The sequence below is a fragment of the Lissotriton vulgaris genome, chromosome 1_1, assembly GCF_964263255.1.
Source record: "Lissotriton vulgaris chromosome 1_1, aLisVul1.2, whole genome shotgun sequence".
NCBI classification, from domain to species: Eukaryota; Metazoa; Chordata; class Amphibia; order Caudata; family Salamandridae; genus Lissotriton; species Lissotriton vulgaris.
In genome coordinates this window covers 1,094,039,853-1,094,062,658 of record NC_141685.1, presented here as the reverse complement: position 1 = coordinate 1,094,062,658, position 22,806 = coordinate 1,094,039,853, and the positions used below count along the sequence as shown (strand labels likewise).

The 22,806-nt window shown below is 44.1% G+C and overlaps 1 protein-coding gene across 1 annotated transcript in view; it reads left to right on the top strand.

Moving 5' to 3' along the window:
* MEI1 (meiotic double-stranded break formation protein 1) overlaps positions 1-22,806 on the top strand; it is a 3,731,473-nt gene that overhangs the window by 594,354 nt on the left and 3,114,313 nt on the right. Inside the window, exon 6 of the mRNA XM_086963480.1 lies at positions 18,051-18,254. Within this exon, the coding sequence (XP_086819606.1) occupies positions 18,051-18,254 (204 nt within the window). The remainder of the gene's footprint in view (positions 1-18,050; positions 18,255-22,806) is intronic.

Genomic DNA, 22,806 nt, shown 5'->3' with positions numbered 1-22,806 from the left:
AATTACTATTCCCACTCCAAAGAGTGCAACAGTAGGGAAAGCGTTGGATAGCGTAGGGGTTAAAATTACTATTCCCACTCCAGTGGGTGCAACAGTAGGGAAAGTGTTGGATAGCGTAGGGGTTAGAATTACTATTCCCACTCCAGTGGGTGCAACAGTAGGGAAAGCGTTGGATAGCGTAGGGGTAAAAATTACTATTCCCACTCCAAAGAGTGCAACAGTAGGGAAAGCGTTGGATAGCGTAGGGGTTAAAATTACTATTCCCACTCCAAAGAGTGCAACAGTAGGGAAAGCGTTGGATAGCGTAGGGGTTAAAATTACTATTCCCACTCCAGTGGGTGCAACAGTAGGGAAAGCGTTGGATAGCGTAGGAGTTAAAATTACTATTCCCACTCCAGTGGGTGCAACAGTAGGGAAAGCGTTGGATAGCGTAGAGGTTACAATTACTATTCCTACTCCAGTGGTTGCAACAGTAGGGAAAGCGTTGGATAGCGTAAGGGTAAAAATTACTATTCCCACTCCAAAGAGTGCAACAGTAGGGAAAGCGTTGGATAGCGTAAGGGTAAAAATTACAATTCCCACTCCAAAGAGTCCAACAGTAGAGAAAGCATTGGGTAGCGTAGGGGTAAAAATTACTATTCCCACTCCAGTGGGTGCAACTGTAGGGAAAGCGTTGGATAGCGTAGGGGTTAAAATTACTATTCCCACTCCAAAGAGTGCAACAGTAGGGAAAGCGTTGGATAGCGTAGGGGTTGAAATTACTATTCCCACTCCAAAGAGTGCAACAGTAGGGAAAGCGTTGGATAGCGTAGGGGTTAAAATTACTATTCCCACTCCAGTGGGTGCAACAGTAGGGAAAGTGTTGGATAGCGTAGGGGTTAAAATTACTATTCCCACTCCAAAGAGTGCAACAGTAGGGAAAGTGTTGGATAGTGTAGGGGTAAAAATTACTATTCCCACTCCAGTGGATGCAACAGTAAGGAAAGCGTTGGATAGCGTAAGGGTTAAAATTACTATTCCCACTCCATAGAATACAACATTAGGGAAAGTAAATATTTCATATATTATTCAAAAATCTAAAAATGAATATCTATTAATAATTAATTAAAAATAAATAAAAATGTTATCTAATATAATAATTAATATTTTAAAATTACTAATTAACAATTAATTATTTAATAATTAAAAATTATTTCACAATTATTTCCAAATAAATAAATTTTTATTAATTTTATTATTTAATTAATTATTAATAAATTACTTTCCACCCTATGCCCCTATAAACCCACAACCCGCTACAGAAATTAAATTAGTAAAATTTACATAATTACCAATTAATCAATTAATATAAATTAATTAACAATTATAATTAAACTAAATAACAAATATAAATTAATTAACAATTAATTACTAATTACTATCAATAAATAAATTTACATATTTAATTAATTATAATTAAATTACTTCCCACCCTATTCCCCTATAAACCCACAACCCGCTACAGAATTAAATTAGTAAAATTTACATAATTACCAATTAATCAATTAATATAAATTAATTAACAATTATAATTAAATTAAATATCAAATATAAATTAATTAACATTTAGTTACTAATTACTATCAATAAATACATTTACATATTTAATTAATTATAATTAAATTACTTCTCACCCTATTCCCCTATAAACCCACAACCCGCTACAGAATTAAATTACGCAATAATTATAAAAACAAAATTCATTAAATAAAATTCTTTATAACATAAATACACACTTTTCACACATATTATAACATAAAAATACACTATAAAAAAATCATATATTATTAAAAAATCGATATTTTGAACTATCTATATTATATACTTCGATATTTTAACTATCTATATTTTTAACAGTCGATATTACTTCACTTACCTTAAAAACCATATGTTTGTTGTCTATATTCTGTCCTGTCGATATTTTGTCCAGTCTATATTAAAAACTCGATATTATGTCCAATCGATATTTTGGACTCGATATTACGTCTGTGCACCGTATTGCAACCAGTAAACCAACTGAGAAAATATTAGGTAAAGACATTACTATAATCCCAGAAGCATGAGAATCAACCTAACAAACACTGGTTAGGAGAACTATTGACAAGCAATAGAAAATATCACAAATAGCTCTGTACATAGGCAATTGCAGACCTTCCAAATAGTATCAATATGTTGTACAGTTCCACTGGTAGGGTGGGGGGTGGGGAGGTATTGATTGGACCTAATCAAAATGGTGGGATAATCCTCACCTCCATGTCCTTAATGGAATTGAAACTTTCCTTCACACTACCTAGGAAATGTTTCAAAGCCATAGCCCCTCTGATAGAATGTGCCCCGAATTGGTTTGAATCGATACCTGCCTCCTTTATGACCCACCACACCCATCTAACAGTGGTGGGTGAAGAGACTTCATTATTGGGTTCTCTGATGAAGATTGGCAGTTGTCTCCCCCGAAGTACGAATGTTCTCCATCATGACCTCAGCACCACACATACCTGTGGGCTACCATCAAATGGCAGGCAATATATTGACAGAGTAACATCCACAGCAGTAAATACTCTACCTGTAATCTCTAGCACCCTGATGTCCTAAACTCTTCTGCATATGATAAAGAACAAGAGCATAGCTAACTTAACTGATTGTTATGTCCTGGATAGTTACTGGATGCTTGGTCAAGATGAGAGCAAATGCAGGACCTTATTCATGTCCCAACAGTTTGAGTATCTAGTTTCCAGTTGGAGAGACAAGCAGATAGCCCGCAAAAGTTTCCTCGCCAAGGGGTGTTCCCCAACAAGGGAATCATCTATTGAGGTTTGTCTGCAAGGAATGGTAGAACAAAAGGTGTTTACTGACCTGTGAACCATTCCTATAGAAGCGAGGGACAACAGGAAATTCATGACATGTACATTACTGGACACTGTGGGAACCAAGTCCCTCTGCAGACTGCAACCAACCCATCATTCAAGCTGATCTGTACCTTTGAGAGTGCCAACTGCCCATGCCTCCCTGCTGATTTTTTCAGCCTGTTCGATAATCCAGGAATTTTCCAACCTTTCCGTTAATCCTTCATGCCATGAGATGTAGGATGTGCTCCTGCACTAGGTGATGAACCTTCACCCTCAGAACAAACAGAATATCTGGAAACTGGGGAAGACAAATTTGAGAATCCCATGAAAATTCTATCAAAAATGGATACCAGACTTGCGATCTCCCTGATGCGGTCACTAATACCCGCCTTTTGCCTTCTCACTTAGGCTGACAACCTTGTAATCATTAACCCCTTCGATGCTGATGACGGCCCCCAACCGTCATGCATCACGGTGGGCGTGTGCTGATGACGGCTGGGGGCCGTCATGAACCCGCCCAGTTCAAAAAACGCCGCACAGGCGCAGAATCGCGGCCGCGCCAAAGGGGTTAAGAGCAGTGGGAATGGGTATCTGAGTTCCTGGCTCCAGTCCTGCTGGAGCATATCTGTTGGCGACGCTGGCTATTACCGTGCTGTCCGGTGTTGCTGCCTAATCTTGAGCTGAACTGTAGCAGCAAACCCCTCACCTCGCCAGGCACCTGGGACACACGCCTCTTGCCGAGATACCGCCGCCGCCGCGCCTGGAGACACCAGCGGCAGCTGAGCGGACTCGGTACCCCAGGGGGCCTAGCTCTCGCGCACGCTGTTCGCGTCATCTTCTTGCGCCAGGAGGCGCCTGAAAAGCCGGGTCCCCCCGCAACGCGGGACGCGAGCGGACGGTCGGAGCGAAGCCCGGGCAAAGGGCGGGCCCTCTGTGGCCCTCAGTGGCTGAGGTAGGCTGGGCTGGGCCCGGTTATTTTCATCGACATTATCATAATTGTACATGCTAATACGCTTGACTGTTTGAGGAAGATCCATCTATTTGAAATTTATTCATCGCTTCCTCTTATTCTACTGCCGGACAGGCATTGTTGCATCTCCAGGACTATATTTAATATTTTATGAATATCGCATCATTTTATTTTGTAATCATTCTTCTGGAGGTTAATCACTTTAAAAAACTTAATTTCGTGGAATAATTCTACAAGAAGATGTCTAAAAAATTACGTTCAGGAAGGGTAGTGGGAGAAAAACCTGGTGCAAAAACAGTCATTACCCGTACAAGAAACAAATCTGTGAACAATCCCCCGTTGAAGGGTCAATGCCAACTTTTTGAATTATGGGACCTGCCTCCCTCTAAGAAATCTAATTTTGCTGTTAAAGAAGCTCCCTGTGCCATGGTCCAGGACGCTCACACTCAAGGTATTACAGACCCTCCGCCTCCTCCCGTGCAGCCCGCGTTTTTACAATCAGCGGCAGCGGTGTCCTCTTCCCTTGTTCTCCCTGAAGGGAAGGTGGAGAGAATCCTCGAACATCCGGTACCTGTAAGTGAACCTGTGAATCAACCTCCTATGCCTCAAACCCCTTTGAATGATAGGTTGGGTGGAGATTTGTCCTCACTATCCATTGACCTGGAACTCTGTGGCCGCTATGTAAACACAACTAAAGTGGAGACTCAGGACCATATTAAGCCCTCTGGGGGTGCTACTCCATCTGGGTTAATGTTGTATAGTAGTACCCCTTCGTTAAACGGTCAGGACATGTCCGATTTGTTAAATGTTTCCAGGAGCCCGGATCTCAATCTATCTGGTATCTGTCGTCCAGCGGAAACATGTGAAAAACCGATTTCTGAATCCATGATCGCTCTGGAACAATTATTAGCCTCCATCTTATTTCTCCTGGGGAAATTTGTAGGCAGCTTGGATTGTATCTTGGATTCAGTTACCCAAATATTGAAGACACTGTTACAAAAGTCACCAGATATGAGGAGTGTATCCCCCCCCACAACCGAACACAGCTTGCCAAAGGGGCAAATAAATGTGCCTATTGTGGAGTCAGATATGAAGGCTGCAACAGCAGTTTTGGAAACACACACCGTGTCTATGCCTTTAACCGCAGTGCCTAATTGTATTAAGAACTCATTTTTAGAGATCGAGGAAGAAAACAAATCTACTTCCGGTCCCAAAGTGGTTCAAGATTTATTCCCTATCTTCATGTCCGAAAACAAAAAAGAACCTTTGGACGATAAACATGAGGTAAAGGTAAAAAATGGTAAACATAAAAATAATAAAGGGGATAAAAGGAAACCAATTCGAAAATACAGGAAGAAAAGGCAGCGTCGGATAATATTCCAAAATTCTCTGGCTGCACTGGAGAACGAAGAAATTGATTTGGATCCCTCCTCCACTTCCTTAAAGGCGGATATTGAATTGAACTCATCCATTTCAACATCTTTAAAGGTGGAAAGTGATCGGTGTCCACCAACGTCTTCGGAAGTTATGCCACAAATGGGGGGTTCTCTTCCATGCCCTTCTTCACTGACTGCGACAGGAGCTCCAATCTTATATCCATCTGGGGCCCTTAACCCCTTGGCCCCTCCTTTCTCCGTAGCCTTAGAGATTGGAGACCGCCCCCTTCCTGTTCGTCCTCTAAAAAACTCAAAGGCTCTTGTGGACGTTCTTGTGTTAGACTTTTTACCTTTATTCGATGTTGACCTACCCCTAAACAGAGCTTGGCTTCTTAAGCGCTTTAGCGAGATTGAAAGTCTTCACCATATTCAATCTAGGGACATTGAGTTAGTCTCCCTGTTGGGTGGAGTCAGGGTATTGAGTATAAGGGTTAAATTCTATTCTCCTATCATAGTAAATCTGATATTACAGCAAGCCGAGAATTTTCAACGTACAGGTATCGACATTCCCCCGATTTCTAACCTTGGTAATACAAATCCTTCTTTTGGGAGGGTGTTTGGGGGTGATGAGCAAAATGGGGTAGCCTCTCCTCTTAGAGACCTGAAAATTTGGGTCTCTGGGGGAAAACGCTCGGTCTCGCACGTGAAGCCACTCCCGCTAACTCAGAATTCCTCTTCCATAGAGGACAACAACCGGTGGAATTGGCTGCATAGTGCCTTATCTACAAAAACAAAAGATAATACCAAATTGTTTCATCATCTTTAACACCTCACTAAAAATTATTTCTTGGAATGCGGCAGGGATCCACAGTAGTCCAGAGAAATTTGATTTCTTATTTTCTCTAGGTGCTAACGTGATGTGTATTCAGGAAACTTGGTGCATTAATATGCTAGAGGCATCAAAGGATTTCTATGTCTTGGAAGTGCCCGCTGCTCCTTCCAAGAAAGGTCATGCTAGGGGGGGAATCGCTTGCTTACTATCAAATAAATTGCAATGGAGATTCTCCCATTATATCGACCCAAGTAAACTTTTCCACGCTATAACCATTGAAAATCTGTTTCATAACGGTATAAAGTCACCTATTGTAATCCTTAATGTGTATATCCCTCCAGAAGAGTGTTTTAATGTTATTCTGAAGCAGGTATTCCGATATATTGATCAAATTAAAAATGTCCCACCCCCTCCGGAAATTTTGCTTGTAGGAGACTTGAACTGCAAAATCTCCAATGTTAGTCTGAAACTTTTTAGGAATAAAGCTAAAGAAGAGGCGCATTTTGTTCCCCAAACACTCTTCCCTGATAAGTTAGTCACTAATAAAAGAGGGAAGATTTTGCTAAAAGAACTAGCGGCAGTTGACGGTCTCATACTAAACGGGAGATTTCCGTCTGACGTGCCTGCTAAATTTACTCACAAATCTCCTTTTGGGTCTTCTATCTTGGATTATGCAATCACAGACTATGGTTTGTTTCCTTATATTCAGGACCTTAAGATTATACCCACCTCCCTTAGTGACCATAGCATATTGTTTATAACCATTTCTTTAAATACCATGACCACTGCGTCTTGGTCTCTCAATGGCAGTGATGCTGTTTTCCACGCTTCCTCTGGAAGGTGTTTCTGGAATCCTTCCGCTATTAACGGGGTACAGGATTTCTTGTCTGATACCCTAATAGTATTAAATGAGTGGCGTGGGAATTAAATAGTTTATTTTGAAGAATTTATGCGAAACATCATTCTTTATGCCAAAAAAACCTCTCGCCCTAGAAAAGGGGTAGTGGTCCCTAGTATACTGCGTATCCTGAATAAGGAAATAAATAAACTAGTCCGTGAACAATATCTAGATAGAGTCTTGGAACGTGAAAAAGAAATGTCCAGGTTAAAAAGAAAGAGATGCAGACTTAAGCAAAAAATGAAAAAGGAAAGGGAGGACAACTTTTGGATCAATTTGAGGGAATCTGTTGTCCATGGTAGGATCAGAGATTTCTGGGCAATAATTGGGAAGGGGTGCGGTACTAGACTAAGTCCCTCTCCCATCCCTATAGCGGAAGAGGTATGGATTACTTATATCCGGGATCTTTATGCAGGGAACGGGATTACAGGTGATGATATTGCTATAGATGCTACACCTGAAGGTCTCATTAACTACCCCACAGAAGAAGAAAATGAGATGGCTATAAAAAACATGCGTGCCTCTGGGGCAATGGGCCCGGATGAACTCCCCATGACGGGCCTAAAACAGGACCCTTTAAGGTGGAGTAAAATCCTGTATCCTCTGTATAAAGCCTGCTTTTTGTCCAAAACGGTACCTGCCTCCTGGAGGGGAAGTATCTTGGTCCCCATTTTCAAGAAGGGAACCAGGGATAGCCCCAGCAATTACCGTCTGATTGCTCTCCTCGACTCCATTGGAAAGGTCTTTGCTAAATGTCTTCTAAATTCCCTTTCCGATTGGGTCGAGGAGAACAACATCTTACCATTTGAACAGACCGGCTTCCGTAGGGACCACGGTACGCTGGACAACCTCACCGCTCTCCATGTGGTCACAGATAAATATGTCCAGGTGAGAGGAGGGGTAGTGTATGCCGCCTTTATTGATTTCTCCACAGCGTTCGACAAAGTAGATCGTGGAACGATGTGGAGAAAATTGGCAGCGCTTGGTGCCCCAACCTATCTGTTGGAGCTGGTTCGGTCTCTCCATACAGAGACCTGGTGTAGGGTCTTGCTGGGGGGCGAAAGGGGGCTATCTTTCCAAATTCCATCTTTGAATGGCCTTAAACAAGGCTGTTTATTGGCTCCCCTTTTGTTCTCCTTATACACGGCAGACCTACCCGCCGCCTTGTCTGCCAGTGAGGGCATTGCCCCGGTGGTGGGGGGGACCCCTATATCCTGCCTGATGTACGCCGATGATGTCCTTATTTTGGACTTGACCCCTAAAGGTCTTGCGAATCGGCTTCATGCTCTTCACGCCTTTGCAGCAGGCCATTGCATGAAGATCAATATTAGAGATGAGCGAATTTTGCGGATCTCGCGTTCGCGAATTTTGCGGATTTGCGGATTCGCAATCCGCAAAATCCGCGAATTCCCGCGAATGTGCGGATTTTTTTTTTTTTGTGTTCGCCCGTGTTTCTGCCAGTTCGCGAGGGTTTTTACAATTTCGCAATTTGCGAACTTACCTGTCGGGTCGCAAGTTTTGCGAACTTGTTGTTTCTACGTGTCCAGCCTGTTTGGGACACTCTTCTTCATCACTGCCACTCTCTGTCACCACTGCCACTCTCTGACTACTCATGCCACCCTCTGGCCCACCCATGCCACCCTCTGTTTCATCACCACACCCTCTGGTTGTCCAGTGTACATTATTTTCGGCAAAGCAAAGCACACCTTCCCTGCCTCAAGTGACCTGAATTAATTTGGGGCTGATTAATGTGTCACAGAATATTTTTTTAGCTGGCACCTGCTTCCTTAGTGCGCCCTGATTAGTGATCTTTTGCACTTGCTAAGTGCTTTCATTGTTGCAAAATTAGTTACAACACCTGCCCTGCCCCAACTGACAATAATGAATTAGGGGCTGATTAATGGATTTTAACTTCCAGCCTGGCTCCTGCTTGTCTCCCTTAGCTGTAATTCAGGACCTTTGTGGCATATGTGTAACTATTCTGAGGTTCAGAGCAGGGTCACATAATAGTTTCAACTGGCAACTGAACTCTGGAGGGGCCCCTCAGGAAGCACTACAGGAAATGGCTACTAATGATGAGCCTGAACTTTTGAACCTGGTAAGTAGTTACTTTCAGTTTTGCTAAGATCGTATTTCTGCAATTTTGCACTTATTCGCGGGGCGCGAACTCACGCGAACAGTGCGAGCAGTGCGAGCAAAATCCGCTGCTCGCGGATTTGCGGATTTTGCGGGAGATTCGCGAATCTCGCGGATTGCGGATTTCCCGAAAATCCGCAAAATCCGCGAGCGGAACGGATTTTCCGCCCATGCCTAATCAATATTACCAAAAGTAAAGTTATGTGCATAGCCGGTAAGAAGAAGTGCCGATCTGTAGGTTTTGGTTGGTTTATTGGGGGCCAAAAACTGGAGGTTGTAAATTCCTATACCTTTCTGGGAAAAATCATCACGGCTAACTTGAGTGAGAGGCTCCATATAGAGCATTGTTCACGCAAAGCTCTTGCCCATGGCAAAGGTTTAAACTCTCTATACCTGGCAACCGGAAAAAGGCACTTCTCGAGCTTATTGGAAGTCTATAGATCAAAAATTCCCGCAACAATTTTGTATGGTATTGAACTCATAGAGGTGAAAAACTGGGACTTTTGCCATAAGCTTGAGGGGAAACTCCTAAGATCTCTATCTTCCCTAAATACTGCGTGCTCTTTGGCCGCCTGCAGGCTCGACTTTGGACTCAGGAGCAGCTGGGTACAGGGATTATGTGCCCTAGTAAGATGGGTGGCCTGTTTGGCTAGAGCGGGAGTAGGGACTATGCGAGCTCTCCTCAGAAGTGAACTATTGGGTAATTTTAAAGAGTTTTCTAAACTTGTAAGTAATTTTAGAAGGGCGGTAACCCTTCTAAAGTTAGATGAAAACGCCTTGTTTATGTACTCTCCCTTACAGTTAAAACTCGTTTTAAAGGAAGCTTCGTGGGATCTATGTTTTCACTCTGATAAAAAGTTAATTTGTGAGAAAAGGAATGTAGACCTTCTCCTTAACTCCTATGTGATGAAGTTGCCACAACCTTATGTTATATGGAACCTACCGCATGGTATTCGTAGATTTTGGTTCCTCCTACGTTACAACTTAATCCCTTTAAATCTACTGTTATCCAAATGGTATGGCTCCTCTGCTTTGTGCAATTTATGTAAATTGAGCACCCAGGACTGTATGCATGTTTTACTGATTTGCCCCGCGCTCCGTAAATTGCGCTCCAGATGGTTAAAAGTTATCTGTCTCCGCCTTGGCATTGTCACTTTGAATGGCTTTCTTCATGCACTTTATTGCCCTCCCAATGAAATGTTCTGTTTCCATATTTTTAACTTTTTTAAAGGTTTTTTAGCTATTTATTAATATGTCTCTGGAGATATTTTGACTGTTCTCGCATGTTTGTTCTGTACTTTACCCTGTCCCTCAAATGTCATAATTTTGTCATGTATTTGTTTCGTTGTTTTTATATTGTATACTTTATGTGGCCCTCTTTTGAGAGCCAAAACATAATAAAATAAATTGAATTGTTGGCGACGCCTCCAGGTCTGCTCTCCAACTGAAGTATTGTTGGGCTGCATGTCCAGTTGAGATCCAAAGTGGGCCTTTGTGAAGTGGCCCCATCTGTCTGAGATTTTGTCAAATGTGACGGGGTTCCGCTTCCACTGAGTTTTGTCCTGAAAATGCCTGGATTGCCAATCTGCACATTGTTTGATATGCCCGGAAGAAACACAGCATTGAGCTTGATACTTGTTCTAACACTGAACTGAGAAATAGCCTGCCACTAGCTCGGGGCAATTTATGTGCAGTAGAAGTCCTTGAAATCCCCATTTCTGCCTATGGAGAAACCACCACGTTGTGTGCCCCAGCCACATCTGCTAGATTCCTACTTTGTGTCTGCAGTGACCACCCTATTTATTGAGGTGTCCACCACTTCAGTAAAGTCTATATCCCGAGGCAGGAATGCAACAGATTCTTCCTCCATGTAGGAGGTATCAGATTTATACATTTTTAAATGTTTGATGGGGCTGGGTGACCAGCTGTCTAATGGGAGACCAAGATGGGCTCAATAGAGGGCAGTGCACAAGGGTATGATGCACACAAAGATCGAGGCCTTGGTTGGTGTCCCCAATAAATGAATGAAATTTATAATAACTCATGCTGGATTACAGACATCCGTGGGCATCAGACTCCAGGCAGCAAGGCGGGGCTCTAGTGGCTCCACAGCCTGACACGCTTTCTCTGCTGAGCGGACGTGGTACATAGAAAATACGCCGCCAATCAGGAGTAGAGCATTTGACTGAGCGTGTGCCTGGCTTTGCACCCCTTGCAGTCGGAGGGCCAGACTAAAAATGGCACCCCGTGCAATTGAACTACAGGGGCGCGATGAGTGTTTCCGCGTGCCTCATCTACAAGAGACAAGTCATTCAGTAGAAACCGAAGAAGGCAAAATCAATGTAACACCTTCACTAACTGTAAATAGCAGAATACAATAGGAAATCAACAGAGACTTCTCTGACAGCTGCAGGAGCAACCAGAAAAGAGGAAAATCAGGATGTGACGGTGCAAGATAAGAATTATGTCATGGACTTTGGTTGTATTTTGCATTCTGCCTTTTCCTGAGCACTGCTGGGAAAGTTAGTTTTGTGTTATGGAAGAAAGTGAAGGGTGTTTAAGCACAATCCTCACCTCTGTTCCTGACACAGAACTGCACTTTACCTATGTTTTTATCTTATCTTATCTATCTATCTATCTATCTATCTATCTATCTATCTATCTATCTATCTATCTATCTATCTATCTATCTATCTATCTATCTATCTATCTATCTCATATAGGGTGCTTTACATTCACCCAAGTCCTGAAACATATGATCGTATTACCCCGTCTATTCCATTAGTTGCTCTTGCCAGCCTGCATCAGCTTCAAAGCCAGCTGCATCATTTACCTTCTCTTGGAGACAAGCTCGTCATCTCTGGTGGATCTCGGCACTCTCGCAGATATACACCCAGGATCTGGAACAACATCCCTAATACATCAAGACAGCCCGAATATTGCTCCAATCTAGAAATTAATTGAAAACTCGCATCTTTAAAGAATAATGCATTAGCATCCACAACCCTGCTTCCTCGCTACTTTGTTGATTTATGCTTGTCTTTGACAGTGTACAATGCTCTGCTGCCTTTTGGCTAGGTTTGTACTATAGAAATACAATTTACATGCATACAGGGATAGGGATAGTCTAGAATATTTATACATTTAAAAAAGAAGATAAGGGCATTGATTTAAGTATTTATTTAAAAAAATGAAATTATGGAATCTAAAATTATTGTACTTAATCCTATTAGTCTGAAATGAAAGTAATTTAAATTTAAACAAAATCAGACATAAGGGTATTCACAAGTTTTGTGAGGTTGGGAAGGCAATGACCTGGAGGAACTATAGAGTATGTCTAGAGTACTTCCCTAAATCTAGGACCCTCTGGTCCTTTGTGATGGTGCTCCATTCTTTGTAGAAAGCTGATTCCACATGCCCAAACACTGATCCCTGTTGATGATGTGCTGGGGCCAGAACCTGAAAACAGTCAGTGTCTTCTGGAGTTGTCTTGCAATTGGAATTGATTACCACCTTTCTGACACGTTGGTTACTTCTAATAGGCCACTGCAGGTGGGGCCCTGTATTGCAGTTGGGAGTTCTGTTGGGGATAAGTATGTTGTGGTATCTGATACGCTTGGTGTCCATATGCTTGAAGTTCCCCTCTATGCAATGTCTGGCCTTTAACTTGGGTGCCACAGAATGGCTGCTTGCAGACGTTATGAATTGGAGAGCTTGGTCTTCTTATTTGCAAGGATTCTTCTCCAACAGAAGTCATATTGAGAATTCTACATCCAACTTTTGGTCTAAACAATGTGGAACATAGCCAGACTTTCGTACAACACTGCAGACCCACACAATTGCCTGAACCCTGTCAATGCTTCTTCCTTTTCTGATTTTTATTATCGCTTAGGAGGTCCTCTCAACTTCATGCAGGAATGCTTTTGCTTGTTTGCCATCAGGAAACAAATCTAGGAAATACTAAATGTTCCACTAGACCGGTCTGTTGTATCCAGCTAGAATTTTCATTACGTTGGCCATTCTTTTGGAAGTTGCAGCCATGGCAGATACTCCTTTACTGCTGTGGTCCAACCATCTTCCTTCTTTGTTCATGGTGTTGTGCGGTGACTGTTGGTTCCTCAATCTCCTTTGTACAACCTTCATTTTTGCAGGGTCTGCTATGAATGACCAACAAACCATTGAGGGTTGTTCTCAAATGCCTTTAATTTCTTATCAGGTTGTTGTATAATTGCTGCCACCATTGCCGAATTCTGCTTTACTTCGAGACCTTCTCTGAAGAGTTGATCAATGATCGGTATCAGACCCACAGTTTTACATGTAGGCCCCTTGAAATGATATAGAAAAGCAATATCTTGTCCTTCCTGGGAATAAGCAAATCATATATTTTGTAAGCTCTCTCTATTAAGACATGAAAGCATCCAATGTCTGCCAATGATAAGCCTGTTGGAGATGATGTAGCTGTCCCAGATGTTTGTACAATGTTATCCCACTCAGTACCACATTAGAGTTTAGTCATATATTTCTTCTCCTTCTTACTGTTCATCATCTGAGTATCTGTCACTATGTGCCAAAGCTGTAGGTAACTTGGGCCCTAGAAACTGACATGGGGAGTGTGATACTTTGAGTCTCATAGGACTCTGTGCTGGTGAAGAAGTAGACGCTTGTGTTTGCAGTTGAGGTGGTGATGGTGGCCCGGGAGGTTGGTGGCTGGGTATACTATTTGATGGTTCTTAACACATTGCCTTTGCAATTGGCCAGAAATTTGTTAGAGGTTGCTTGAACCTTGGTTCTCTCTAGATGTTGATGTCCTCTCCATATGAGTCAAGTCATAATGCCACCTTTCGTCAACCTGGGCGCTAGAAACTGACATGGGGAGTGTGATGGAAGACTCATAGGACTCTGTGCTGGTGAAGAAGTAGAAGTTTGTGTTTGCAGTTGAGGTGGTGATGGTGGCCCAGGAGGTTGGTGTCTGGGTATACTATTTGATGGTTCCTAACACCTTGCCTTAGCAATTGGCCAGAAATTTGTTAGAGGTTGCTTGAACCTTGGTTCTCTCTAGATGTTGATGTCCTCTCCATATGAGTGAAGTCATAATGCTGCCTTTCGTCAACCTGATGTTCTTCGTACTTCTGGTAGAGAACACTGAATCCTCGTCCACCACTCTGCTTGGGCAATTAATTAGTCTTCCATTTTTGATAATCATCATCTGGGTCCCTGTATTTGAATATCAGAGGAGTTGGGATTTCTTTATAAGAAGGCGCAAATTTTCAAGTATTTACTGGTTGCTTTGTTGAGATATATTTTTCCAATAGCACAGTTGTTGATCGTGCCATTAACAGGGCCTTCATCGGCCAGGGTTTCATCAACAATGGTGTCGTCAACCACGAGGTCATCAGACTGGGTTGGTATCTTCGACTGGGACTTAATCTGTGTTATGTCAACTGTATTGAAGTTTTCAACCATACTCAATTGAAGTTACTGATTCTGTCTTTGCCAGTGGTGGTGTTGACAGCATTTTAGTCAACTTTCATATCCATTTTAGAGGATTTTTCTTCAATGACATTAGAGGTTCTGAACTGGGTCTGTCTGGGTTATCACCTTAGATGATAGACTTTGTTCCCTGGCAGTTTATCTGTCAACCTCGTTAGTTATAGTCTTAAGTGGCTCTCTTGAAGTTCACGGAGTCTCCTCTAGAGAGAATTTGGTGACTCTTCTCTGCTCCAAATGACACATTTTGGGGGCTTTTTTTGCCATATGTGATATCATCCCCAGGTGATATCACATATGGCAAACCGGGCATTCAGCAGGATGAGCGCCGTTGTAGCATCAGAACCATGTTGTGATCAGCAGGAGTCTCCTCCAACCTGTGTCATTGGAGTAAGGTCTACAAGCTCAATCCTTTTCAAGTTCCGCTGCTGTGTGTTTAGCTCAACCTTCATTTGATGTTTAGCGCTGCGCAGCGCATGAGTGGTGTATCTGCGCTGGGTTTATGTGTGCCTGGAAGGGGTATAATAATGGGAGAATGCAGTACTTAGCAGTGCATGCATGGTAAGTGCATGTGCTAGGTGTATATGTGCCTGTGACTGATACAGTTCATGAAGGATACAGTGAGGTGCAGTGTGTGTAGGTTGTATACATGCACTGGGTGTATGTGTGCCTGTGGATGGTACAATCACTGCAGACTTATGGGACGCTGGTGTGCATAGTGAAACATAGAGAGGAGGAAGAGAATTCACTCAGACAGATTTGTGTATTGCTGCATTCCTGTAAGTTGGGTGCGAGGCACACTGGAGAGGGGAGAACCAGGCTTCCCCTGTACACTACAAAGTGTGCCCTTTGATTTATTAAGAGGTCACAAGGAAGAGGTCTTGGTACATTTCAGGAAGGAGATGGGGCTCATACAAGAATCGTAAAGAGTAGGGCCGGGGCCCTGGGCTAACCTTTTGATACACATATCACTGTGGCTGACATCCACTGTGAACTCTAGCCACAGGTCTGTATTGTAAAGATACCAGCTTTGGAGTCCCGTTGCTTTGACAGACTACCTTGAAGAGGAAGAGGAGAGCAGAGAAGTGGTCACTTCAAAAGAAGCAGAACCCTCCGACTCTAAATCACATTTGGTGTCTGGGAATGGACTGGAAGGGGAGTTTGAGACCCCAATAATTTTCTCCTGCCCAGCAGCCAGACGTGCTCTGTGAGGAGAGTACGCTATTAAGCTCTGCAATACTTCTGCTTGTGACCAAGACTAGGAGCTCCCTGCTGGGTAAGTGGACATCACCCTTGGAATCCAAGAACACCTGCCCTGGAGCCTAGAGAACCAGCACTTGCCTGTTTGCCAAGACCTTTGTGCTCTCTCAGGAAGAGTAGAGCGCTGGAGGGAGCAAAGACCAGTGGGGATAGCCCTATTGATTGGACTCCCTTTGCAAGCTGTGATAAGATCGCTGATGCTTTGAACGGGTCATTGCTGTGTGCAAACAGCAGTAAGCGACCATCGTATGCTGCTGTGAATTGAGCGCTGATTGTCTCAGACCCCATGCATAGTGGGGAGTCGGGACCCCAGCATGCCACGAGGGTCTACTGTGAGAAGACTGCAGCGTGGTAATGGCAGTAGCACATGTGCAGTACTGGGCTGCGATCTCGTAAGCCAGTAAATTCTGCGGCAGTGCCATGCTGATCGGGCCAGAGCCTGTGTACCATGAAGATACAGTGACCTGGTGTGCTAGAGGTGACCTGGTCGGAGTTGTCGCTGAGAGGAGTGAGGCTGCTGTGGGACCCTGTGAACCTTTCTGGGAGGAAGAATTCGCACTAGGGGCTTTGTATAAACACCCCGCCTCCCTCTGCAGGAGGAACCAGAGACTTACCCTGCAAAGAGGAGCTGTAGAGAATCTGCGGTTGCTGCGGAGCAGCGACCACGTGTGAGGACTCTCCGACTGATTAGTTCAACCTGCTTGGGCTGTGTGAAGCTAACTTACCTGAATCAGCTGCTGCTGCGTCTGTGGAAAGGGTGTGCTCAGGAACTCTGGTTGCTCCGATCCTGCGAGGTGCATGTAAACAGATTTAGGGCCAATCGGCCCATGGGGAACTTCCTGCTAATTAGCTCTGCAGCGTTCGAACACTGTCGACTTTGAAATTAGAGTCATAGTAGACTGTTCAGACTTGGACTACTAGTGAGGCTTACCCGGAATGTTGCTTATAGTGAGTCTGGAATAACCACTACCGCTAGAAGCGAGGAGTGTGTGGGACCAGAACCCTAACCTTAGGTTGATTGTGTAGTTGTTTGTGAATGTCATATTTTTCCTTTGTGTGGATGGCTGTAGAAATAAAATACTTATCTTTTTTCATAAAAGTGAGTATTTGGCTGGACAAAGATTTATTGCTGCTGCTCCACACATTGTGAGTTTTGAGCCAGTGTTCATTCCCCTGTATCCACACCTCCTCACTAAGGGAGCTTTAGACAGCTTTACCACGTTACTTCAGAGAGTCAAGTGTGGAAGTAGTACTTGGCCCAGTTGCTCAGAAACCATAGTAGAATGGGCCCTGGGGCATCAGGAGGAAAAATACTCAACCCTCACGGTTGAGCCCAGTAACTGCTGAAGGGGTCTGACAAGGGGGTATATTTGACTTGGTGTTTGTTTGTAGCCACAATAAAATGGTACCATCTCTGTCCGTTAGGGTGTTAGTTTAAAAGGTCTCATACATCTTGTAATCCTTTGTCTTGTCAGACAGGTCCGGACAATAAATTCACTTAAGGGGATCCTCAGTATGGAGACTTGGCCTGTCTCGGGCCCCACAACGTCAAAGAAGGCTTTTCTTGAAAGAATCAGACATGTTCTATCCATTCTCCTAAAACGACCAACTGGAGGCCGGAAGCAGCCTCCAGATGTGATAGCAATGGAATTTAAAACAAATATATGCAGTGGATATATTTATCTGTAATAGACTAAGCAGAGCTCACATGATTCACTTCACACATTAAGTGCAGTTGAAATATGAGGTATGGGAGATCCTCCATTGAGTGGTGTTTACCCTGCTTTCATCTGACTGAAGTTTGTGTCTTTTCTAGAGATATGTATGTTATTAATGTTGCCTTCCATGCTAAATATAGCGTTGTATTTCCGTACTTCTGTGGGACTCCCAGTTTGACATTGAGAGGGTTAAAGCATGTGAATCTATGAAAGATCCAGTGCTATAGAATAAGAATTAAAGTAAGCAGTTTTTCTTTTTAATAAAATGTGACCCTCTTATTACCTATGTTCATGAAAACGTATTTGTTTATTGGAGAGCAGTTGAGGTATACAGTTCATGATTCTGCTTCATCAAGCAAAACAACTATATCGGGACAGGAGGTGGTCAACTGTTTTTTTGTTTCTTTGTGCCATGTGTATAGTGTTATATATTTTGTGTCACCATTTCATACCCATCTAGCAGCTGTTTCTATTTTTCCTCACTACAGGTAACCTGCTAGAACATCTGCCAATGGGCTTGGTATACCCCAATGAGGGTGTGAAAGCAGCTGTCTGTTATCTCTATGGCAAGTTGTATTGCTCGCCTAACATAGCTGAGAAGCTCTCCCCGCACTTTACAGAGAGATTGTGTGGCATCTTCCTAGCCACACTGGAAAATGCGCAGACCAAAGAACTGCAGATTAATTGCCTAGGTAAATCAAGTCTCTATGATCCATATAGCCAACTCCTTTGCTAATATGCTGATGACTTTGTTAATGCATCTACCTTTCATAGGATCTAGAGTTACTAATCCATTCAAACTTTTTTTGAAAATGTGCTTTTCACCTGAACAAATACGTCATCACTCCTTTGTTCACTCTCCCTTCCTTCTGACTGTTGGGATGTCTGTTACCATGAGTTATAAGTTCTGAAAGATATTTCTGTCCACTTTTTAAAAAAAAATAGGGAAATATGGTATTTGTATGTAGGGGTGTGTGTGTTGTGCGTGTGTGTATATATACTCGAGAGCACGCCTGCTAGGTAATGTACCTCAGTCCACTTTCTTGGTATGAAGAAATTGAGACTTTTTTTACCCAAGCCTTTGATTCTTGCTTTACTCTCCGGCTGTACGATGTTGATTATTTTCCAGTGACCTGACGTTTCCAGCCCACCCATTTCTTTTAACAGTTAATTTCCTCATGCTTACGCTTTGGATTACTGATTTCACAGAATTAAAAATTTGCACTGACCTACTTCCCTTAGCTGAACTGTGGAAAGGGGCTGTGAATGCTTAGGACCATACCATAGAAGTCCCTATTTTTCTTTCTGTTTATCTTTGTGTGCGTACCTCAAGTAAACTAATGCCTGAAATAGTTGCTCTCCACCCACCATCTCTTCTCAACACAGAATTCCAAGCACTTAGTTCAGAAAGAAAGCAACAACATATTCAGAATTTAAGTAAGCCATTATTCACATATACTCCTCGCTTACCTAATGGGCCAGGCAAAAACTCCTTTCTAAATTTTTAGATTACATAACCCAGACTCATCTAATTTTCTCTCAGCGCCCAGAGACGAGATTACGTATTCCCTACAGCAACATATCAATTTGATAAATGCCTATAGCGGCCTGAGCCAAAGTCTCTAGGGAAAAATGACCATAATAATAAATAATAATAATAAATAACCTGGTTCCAGAATAAAGTAAATTCAAGGACCGGTTGGACAACAACGCACACAACTGCAAGGAACTCTTCAACATCGTGAAAGAGCTTTCCAACCCCAGCGCAGGAAACAACGACATCACCCCATCGCAAGACCTCTGCAACTCCCTCGCCTCATACTTCCACAACAAGATCACGGACATACACAGCAGTTTCAACAACCAACCAACGCACACCACGACCGACCAGCCACCCCCCCCCACCACCACCCTCCACGCCTGGACCCCGATCAGCACCGAAGACACCATCCGCACGATGAACTCCATCCACTCCGGATCACCGACCGACCCCTGCCCTCACCACGTCTTCAACAAGGCCGACGCTGTCATCGCACCCCACCTGCGAGACATCATCAACACCTCCTTCGACACCGCCATCTTCCCTGAAAGCTGGAAACACGCCGAACTCAGCGCTCTACTCAAGAAACCAACAGCGGACCCCACCGACCTCAAGAATTACCGCCCCATCTCGCTTCTCCCGTTTCCAGCCAAAGTCATCGAGAAGACCGTCAACAAGCAGATGGCCGCCTTCCTCGAGACGAACGGATCCCTCGACCCCTCACAGTCCGGCTTCCGAGCCAAACACAGCACCGAGACCGCCCTCATCGCCGCCACCGATGACATCCGAGCCCTGATGGACAATGGAGAAACAGCGGCCCTCATCCTCCTAGACCTCTCCGCGGCATTCGACACGGTCTGCCACCGCACCCTAGTACGGCGCCTCAGCAACATCGGAATCCAGGACAAGGCGCTGGAATGGATCATCTCCTTCCTCGACGGAAGAACACAGCGAGTCCGCCTACCACCGTACAAGTCAGAGGCCTCCGAAGTCATCTGCGGCGTCCCCCAAGGATCATCCCTGAGCCCCACCCTCTTCAACGTCTACATGAGCCCCCTCGCGGCCATCGTACGCAAACACCACCTCAGCATAATCTCCTACGCCGACGACACCCAGCTGATCCTCTCCCTGACCAACGACCCCGCCGCCGCCAGAGCCAACCTGCACGAAGGGATGAAAGAGGTAGCCGAGTGGATGACGACCAGCCGCCTGAAACTGAACTCGGACAAGACGGAGGTCCTCATCCTGGGCTCCTCACCCTCCGCCTGGGACGACTCCTGGTGGCCTCCCGCCCTGGGCACCGCACCCAAACCGACAGACCATGCACGAAACCTGGGCTTCATCCTGGACTCCTCCCTCTCCATGACCAGGCAAGTCAACAGCGTCTCCTCGGCGTGCTTCAACATCCTACGCATGCTACGGAAGATCTTCTGGTGGATCCCCACAGAGACCAGGAAGACCGTCACCCAGGCCCTCGTCACCAGCCGACTGGACTACGGCAACGCCCTCTACGCCGGGACCACCGCTAAGCTCCAGAAGAGACTCCAGCGGATCCAAAACGCCTCAGCCAGACTCATCCTCGACATCCCACGATCCAGCCACATCTCCGGACATCTGAGAGACCTTCACTGGCTCCCCGTCAACAAGAGAATCACCTTCCGCCTCCTCACCCACGCACACAAAGCCCTACACGACCAAGGCCCGAGCTACCTCAACAGCCGAGTCAACTTCTACGCTCCCAAACGCCACCTCCGATCAGCCAACCACGCCCTCGCCGCCGTCCCCCGCATCCGAAGAGCGACTACAGGAGGAAGGTCCTTCTCCTACCTGGCCGCCAAGACCTGGAACTCCCTCCCGTCCGACCTGCGCCTGACCCAAGACCACCTCTCCTTCAGGAAGAAGCTGAAGACCTGGCTGTTCGAGCAGTAGCGGCACCCCCCCCCCCCCCCCCCCCCCCCCCAGCGCGCCTTGAGACCCTACGGGTATGTAGCGCGCTTTATAAGTGTCACTGATTGATTGATTGAAGTTTATTTTACCCTCTACCTCCATCTCTTTCTATGCTGTTCAACAAACAGTGATGTTTTTTTGTTCCTTGTAACTTTATGTTGTATTATCTTTAGTACTATTAATTGCTTGCAAGTGATTTGTTTTTGTTTCATAAGGGTTAGCTCTGCTCTGCACCCCCTATAGATTACGAGGGCGTGCACATGCCTGGGAACCTGGCGTCCTAGAGCGCAGGAGTGCTGAGTTAAATCCTCAGCCATTCAGTGGTGTTTCACATCAGCGACCAGTGTTCTCAACACTGCATTCCTTTCCACTTTAGTATCATCTCAATCTCAATGCTGGGGTGCAGAATGTGTGGTGGGACACAGCGAGCTAGTGCTACGGAGGGAACAGCACGATTTGTTTGCAGCAGATCATCTTCTGCTTCCACAAACACAACAGCCATTTTGTTAGCACACCCTGGAAGTACAGAAACATAATGCTGTTTGGGACTTCCATGTGCGTCTGATTTGATAAAACAATTTTTTTAGGTCATCGTTAATCTGTGCTTCTCACAATCATGCTGCCCATACTGTTTCCTGCACAAGTGCAATCAGGTTAACACCTCCCTTTTGAGTTTGCCCAGCAAACATTGGTGTAGGTTGTCTGAGTTTGCATTCTACCATTGCCTGGCGTTTTTTCCTTTGGTGACCATTTTATTGTACACTAATGGCCGAAACTGGGGTCGGTTTTTTCTTTTTTTTTTGTTTTTTTTTTGCAAACAAATAAACAGAGTAAACTTTTTAAATCAATTTAAACAGTAACAAAAAATGGTACATTTCTTTCTTACGTATATAGAGTTATTTCTATTCTTTTTTTTTCTTTGTAAACAGTCTTGAAACTTTAAACAAAATCTCTAGGCAAGAACCACATCTTATGGTTTACCACTTGTGGAAAACCGAAACATAGTCAGTCTACAAACTCTAACATGAACTGATCCTCAATTCCAATTCGCATGAACTACAGCCCTAGGGCAAATAAATACACGTAATAAATAAAGGCTAGAGAAAGGATCCTTGACAACAAAAGCACCAGTGTGGAGGTGCTCAGTGATGGAAAGGCAGGTTTAGCTTAAAAATCATGAATATCTGAAAAAATAAAGACCTGCACTTCAGAATCAATATCAAAAGGCTTGAGGGGGTCAATGATAAAACTAATTGTTGAAGAGAACTAGTGTAATGGCACATTTGAAATCACCGTAAACAGCCTACAGGGATATAAGCAGAATTCCTCGAAGGCCAGTACCTCCAGAAGGCCACGAGGGATTGGGACGATTAAGAAAAGTGACATTCTTTGCAAGATTCAAATAAGATAAAGCTCAGCATGTTAAATACTCTGTTGGGCCCTACCACTGACCTTATGGAGGTACTGGCATATTAGAATGTCTCCCTGTTTCTCACAAGTGCCTATTTACTCCAGGAATGAAATAAGAACCACATGCAACTAACATATGGCAAACAGACATTGCACCACACATCTAACATGGTGCACAAACCAAGAATTAACCAGGAAGCATTCTAATGCAGAGATGCAATGATGGCAGGGGTTTAACAAAAACCAAAGTCCTGAGATATTTCAGGTAAAACCATACACGTTAATGGGTAAATAGTGCAACAGTAAGCATTTAAAATGCTGGGTCTGTGCAAATTATTCTGGTTCTT